The sequence below is a fragment of the Aphanomyces invadans genome (genome assembly GCF_000520115.1).
Source record: "Aphanomyces invadans strain NJM9701 unplaced genomic scaffold supercont1.2, whole genome shotgun sequence".
NCBI classification, from domain to species: domain Eukaryota; phylum Oomycota; class Saprolegniomycetes; order Saprolegniales; family Verrucalvaceae; genus Aphanomyces; species Aphanomyces invadans.
The window spans coordinates 1,044,040-1,050,612 of NW_008580147.1; the positions used below are offsets into that span (position 1 = coordinate 1,044,040).

Genomic DNA, 6,573 nt, shown 5'->3' on the forward strand with positions numbered 1-6,573 from the left:
TTGGTGGAGACAACATGAAAGTATCTGTCGCCAGCAAGATGAAAGGTAGGGTGGGCAGGAAGAAGGCAGTCACTGCAGAGCAAGTGAAAGCAAAGCTCTTGCAGGTGCCGCTTTCTCAACGCACAACACTACGATCGATTTCGGAACGCACAGGTGATAACTTATAGGGAATACATCGTGTCAGATCTCACAATAGGAACAAGTTTGGGGTCGTTGCACCGATACCTTAAAATGGGCTTGTTTCGTTCCCACTCCAACGCGATTAAACCATTGCTGACTGACGCAAACAAGTTCGCCCGTTTGAAGCATGCGGTCCAGTTCGTCGGCTCCTCGTTAGAGCTGAACAATATGCTCCAGTACGTGCACTTGGACGAGAAGTGGTTTTACCTCACCAAGGTGAGCCGTAAGTATTATCTCGTACCTGGAGAGAAAGAGCCAAAACGAGAGTTCAAAAGCAAACGGTATATTACGAAAGTAATGTTCCTCTGCGCTGTGGCTCGTCCTCGGTACGACTGCGTCACCGACAAGTGGTGGGACGGCAAGATCGGCGTATGGCCATTTGTGGCGACCGTCGAAGCGCAACGTGACAGTGTGAACCGTAGAGCTGGAACTCTCGAAACCAAGTTAGTCGTCGTGACAAAGGACGTGTACTGTACCGTCTTGCTGGAAAAGGTCTTGCCTGCCATCGTCGCCAAATGGCCAGAGGTCGACAAAACCATCAAACTGCAGCACGACAATGCCCGAGCTCATGTTACGCCATCGGACTCCGAGCTCCAAGCCGCCTTCAACAAGTACCGGTGGTTGGACTGGATGATGTCCCTCGCCCTGCAGCCGCCAAACTCTCCGGACACAAACGTCTTGCATCTCGGTTACTTTGCGGCCATCCAATCCCTACAACACCACAAGTCAGCGCGCACAATTGACGAGCTCGTAGGCCACGTGGAGTGCACGTTCGAGGAGTACCCCTTGGTGCGTTTGAATCACACGTTCTTGACGCTTCAGTCGTGCTTGGTGGAGACCTTGAAGCTGTTTGGCGGCAATGGCTACAAGGTGCCATACATGTCTAAGCACAAGGAAGAGCGCAAGGGGATGTTACCGGAGAACGTGTTGTGCCCGAGCGAAGTCTTCGATGCAGCCATGGTCAAGTTGGACGGGATGACGTCTACTGAGCTGCGTCGTGTCCTGGCAACCGAATTTGACGACGCTCGTTGCATCGACGAGCTCGCGCAGGCACTCGAATCAGTTGCGCTGGGCGGCGAGCAGTTGGACAACATGATCACAGTCCTAGATGAAGCAGGAATCGATCCAATCAGTGTAGAAGATGACGAGTAACCACGTACGGGCATGTGTGTTGGTATTCTGGAAAGTCCTTGCGCTCGTTAGGAGGTTCCTGAGGTAAACCCTCGTCCTGAATCGAATGGAAGTGTCAAAAGTGGTCAAAGCCTTAATTTGATTGGTCCTGAGACACGGATTTCGCAAGTTTTGATTGGACAAGTGTATCGTTACACCTGTATAAATACATTCTGGATAATTTGATATTGGAGGGTTTCAATTTTTATTCGAGGAGGCGTACATCCATTTCCTGATTCGTGCAATTATTTTGGAGCGGAGGGAGTATGGAGTTATAGTGCACTTCGTCCATAATCATCCAACATTTCCCTAATTTTATTTGACCATATTTTGACGTCAAATTTCCAAAATTCAGTGAAATGAGACCAAATATCGATTGATCTCAGCTAGACGAAGCGAAGATAAGTCTCAGATTTAAATTTGGAAAATTTGGAAAATAATTGAAGTCATAACAAGGATGGATAGTTTCCAAATACTGGCTGTACTAGGAATTTGGCCAAAGAGGTGACCGAGTTATAAAATTAACGTTAGAACTGACCTTTATCCGGCTTATCATATTTTATCTGGAAATTTATTGTTAATACAAAGTTATAACACGAACTTGGGACAACGATCAAGTATTGGTTCAAACGTCGCCCAAGCACAACCCATAGAAGATAGCGTCTGCACTAATCAAACCTAAACCAATAATGCAACTTTCGCCGACAACGCCGCAAACGAATTGGATGATGAGACATTGTCGTTTTACATGACCGGTGGAATATTCATGAAAATGGCCCCTCATCTACTGTTAATTCAATGGACTTCAGGCTTGTGTACCTGAAGCCTCGACTTTTGCTAGTGCCCATTTCCCCAAGTGCCCGCTGCATTAGAACCAGACTCTTTTGGCACCTAAGGAAATTTAAAATTGACAAAATATTTTCTCAAATATTTTCGTAACATTTAGAGAAAAATTCACCTCCCTATTTGGCCAAGTAGAAGGTTATAGATGAAGAGCATCATACGAACAAATTAGTATTCCAGAAGTTTGAGCGAGTACTACTGGGAAAGTTACCTTTCGTTCCCTGTAGGTGTCGAAGTTGCAATCGTTTGTGATTTGTACATGGAGCTTTCTCTTGAAATGAAAAAAAGTCGTGGAAGGCCCTTTGAAACGCTAGAGAACCATCGAACTTGGAAGACCTCTGGCCAAGCAGAATAAAAATTATGAACATGTCTTACTAGAGAATAGTTGTCGCCAACACTTTTCATTAATGTATGTGAGGTCATAGCGAGACATTTTGATTTCTGCATGTGCTTAGACACGCATGGTTTGGCTTGCAAATACAAAGAAAGCTAATTCAATGGGACGTTCAACTTGTCTTCGAAAATTCACCAACGCTTTCATGCGATTCTCCTCACCAAGGCAAAAGTCCAAGTGAGATAGCGCGCTCTCGAAACTCGAAGACTCACATGCAACATTATACACTACACGGCTTACGAATGACGCGTCCTTACTCAAGTGAGCAACTTCTAGTCATTGCTGCCTTTATTTCAATGGGTATTTCCATAAAACTTTGAAGGATTATAAAGTCTTTACCAGTTTTACGTCTGCTGGCACTGCATTTTAAGTGCTTTCTACAGCATCATTAGCTCCTCGATTGTTCTTGTGCATCTTTGAAACTGCAGACTACTGTTAGACTAAAAATCCTAAATCTAACACGGTGAAATCTGAACTCTTCGAAGGCTGGTTGACGATGTCAATGCAAGGACACCATTTGATTCCAGCATCTCGTCATGACGCCCCGGTGCGGGCTCGCGTTGTCTTGTTGTATGTGGATGCCACGTTGCCTACCAACAGGGAGAAACTGTGCAAAGATCGCATGCAAGAACTTTTCAACAATTGAGGTCGTGAAACGCGGAAAAAACCGACATGGTTTCATCCTGAAATGCATGGAGGCGTTATAAAATCGAATTCTTTTTAGATTACGCGATTTAGTTCAAGTTGATTGTCAATAATCAGGAGAATTTATGTGCACCTATCATAAGCGCTACAAATTTAACTACACTTCAGTAAGGTTACAAGCCAGGGGGATATGACATTTGAGATTTGTGAAATTTTATGTTCTCCTGCTCAGAAACAACCCTAACCACACATGCATTCCTCATCGACCTACACCACGACAATCTCGGGTTTTGGAATTGCCTTCTTGAATGCACTCTTGATAGCTTCCGGTGAAATTCTCTCCCATGCCGCAATTGAGCGCTTGCTCATGACCAATCGTTTCTCCGCAGCTGTAGCCACCGGTGTTTCCTCAAAACAAAGAGTACAATGTTGCTTCTAGAATGGAATCATCACGCCAGCATCCTATGGCTGGTATACACTTGTGGAATTCGGAGGCAATGGTTCCAAAATGCTGTGAAGGTTTACTAGTACAACGAAATTAACAAAAAAGTTTGCTGTGATATTAGCATCGAAAATATTAGAAGTGCACAATCATCAGCGAAACTACACCTTTTTACATTCAAGTTGGGAGAATCGGAAGTTCAAGTTGGGATGGTCGTGAAATATAATTAACACAAGAATCAATATTCTGTCAAAAATTATTTTCTACCTACTTCCACATCTTCCATATTCAAAACGGCCTGATAGAACTTGCGCGAATGCATATAGCACTTCCAGCACAGCGGAGGGGTGATCACTGGAAGCGCGACTTCAGTGGCCCACTCCAAAATGCGGGCGCGATGAGCCTTGATCGTGGTACTGGGTGGGATGGTAAGAAGCTCTGTGCGTCGTATACGCAAAGTTCTTTTCACATCGGCCTTGAAAGCTGAGAAGACGTTCTCAATAGGGTTCAGCATAGGGCTGTACGGCCCCAATCGCAACAAAGTCGGGGTTCAAGATGGAGACGGCGCGAAAGCATCCTAGATATGGCTATGGCAAAGTGCGTTGTCGAGCACGATAACGACTTCGCTCAACGGGATGGTTCGAGCAAGGTGCTCAAGAACTTCTTTTTTTTGCAGTTTTGCATGTCTTCTGCCTTGTTTGACCCAAATTTCGTCTTGTAGTACACCAGGCCACCGCGACCAATGCAGGCGATGACTTGCACATTCTCGCCCTTTGAGGTGGTCCTCTTTGCGACAGCTCGTTGACCCTTCTCGCTCCAACCATATTCCCGAGAACACCACGTGTTGTAGTTGGTTTCGTCGAGGTAGAAGACCTCTTTGCCGTCGCCTTCCAATTGCCAAAGTTGATAGAGAAAATCATAGCGCGCGACCGTTGTCTGTTGATATTCATCTTCTCCGGCTCGAAGTGCATTGTCTTCAAGGTGTACATTCTGCCGTCGAGGTGATCGCTGATTGTTTTCGCAGACACTACAACGCCAAATTCAGTTGCAATGATAGATGCCATATCCTCGAGGGTTAGATCTGGATATACGACAGGGCTAAGAGGATACGCTGAACATGCTCCTCTTGAATCTTCTGGTATAGTGTTCTACCCCATTGTGGCTTCTCTGGATCGCGGGCGACTGAGATCCAATTCGCGGCGGTCTTCTCATTGATTGCCAGTGTTCTGGCGACGAGCTTCCCATCCTGATGGGATCTTACTGCCGCCAGGACAATGCGCTTAGCACGGTGTCGGTCAATCTCGCCGGGATCCATGACTTTGACAGTGAATTCACAGAGCACGCCAGTCACTTCCCTCGCAAAATACTTTGTATATTCTATATCTTGTCGGTTATAAATTCTCACGACCATCCCAACTTGAATGTAAAAAGGTGTAGAAGCAAAATCAGCTGTGATACAAACACCATAAATCAGAATTATGACTTCGAGATACAGTTACCAGCAATTGTTTCCGCAGATTCTTGCTTGCCATGAGCATCAAAATTGGCATCAATAATGACGGACGGGCCGATGACGTTGAGTGGAAGCATTTCCAAGTTGGATGAAAAGTCTTCATGAACTTCATCATGTGCATTAAGGTCAAAACGTGCCCATCGCCACGAGCGTTCATGAAGCTGATTAGCTCGTGCTTGAACGGGATTATAGCACGTACGCCTTGTCTACCAAGAGTCTTCCGCTTGCCGTTGATGATTGTTTGCACAGTTTCGACCTGTCATGTAACCACCCAATCCACATGCTCCTTGGGATGTTGTTTCGCTCGCAAAGATGGCGGAATCTGATGTTCAGTTCGTCGAACGACGCGAGAAGTTTTCGCTTCTCGCCGACAGTGTACGACTTGTGACAGCTAGGCATGACAGGCAATACGATACTCTGCTTTCATATGGAATGCATAACCTTGAGTTTAAACTTTCAAATCGTTAACCCATCACAGTAGGTTTTGTTCTGCACTGAAATTGGTCAAAAAGAATTACAATTATGATGTGATATTGAAATATACAGGTGGTAGAATTTATTAATACAAATTATGTTACAGAGATGGTAGGCTTTTTTAGGGGTGTCGGCTATTTCCGGGGTTCACTGTATACCGGCGAACATATCGTTTGGGGAACCGTGACAATTTTGCCTCTCTCAGACGGTTCTTACTGCAATGCATTGCAGACACACGTTGGACGAACGGCCAAATGTCAATCTTCCCATCATATTCCTACATTCGATATTGATCATACCACAGCAGACGAGCAACTGCAGCAAAAAAGTGATCTTGGTAATATGGCCCTTCGACATTTCGGACCTCTTCGCTATTTGATCTTCATCGTAAACATAGAACAGTCGCCTGATCGTTGTCAAAATGGATCCATTTTCGTCAACACGTAGTCGTACATGTTGGCAAATATGTGTCTCCCATACGACCTAGACCGGACGCAGTTCATGGCAAACTGAAGCCTTGAGGACTTGTTGTCGGGGTTCAATGACGGCTTGACGTAGTTACTGCGCGCCATGCAACGCGTGTCTTCCTTGAGGTGTGGGTGATGAGTTTCAATGGAATGTGGCACTGACTTGAAAGTGAACGAAGAGCTTGTCAGGATTTATGTGGCACTACACGAAATCGCCGCTGCAATAGCCTCCGTGGTTCACTCATTTTTTCTACCGAAACTCTCAAGTCGCACACTGAATTTGTATTGTTTTGAAATATTATGTTATGATAGGTTTACCGTACAGGGAACGACAGAAAAATGTCCCCAGAGGTACTTCACCATATTTTCGTTATTTTAATATTGTCGCACTGCTCAACCTGCACGAAGAAATTGGTGTTTTTTAACCAATGGGTGACAAGTACTT

General features: G+C 45.2%; 1 protein-coding gene across 1 annotated transcript; it reads left to right on the top strand.

Moving 5' to 3' along the window:
* Positions 1-38: 38 nt before the first annotated feature.
* On the top strand, positions 39-1,332 carry H310_01199 (hypothetical protein; the record flags this gene model as incomplete). The annotated part of the gene is made up of 2 exons (XM_008864251.1): positions 39-153; positions 197-1,332. The coding sequence occupies 2 exons, from the start codon at positions 39-41 to the stop codon at positions 1,330-1,332; spliced, it is 1,251 nt and encodes a 416-aa protein (XP_008862473.1).
* Between the last annotated feature and the right edge of the window lie 5,241 nt (positions 1,333-6,573).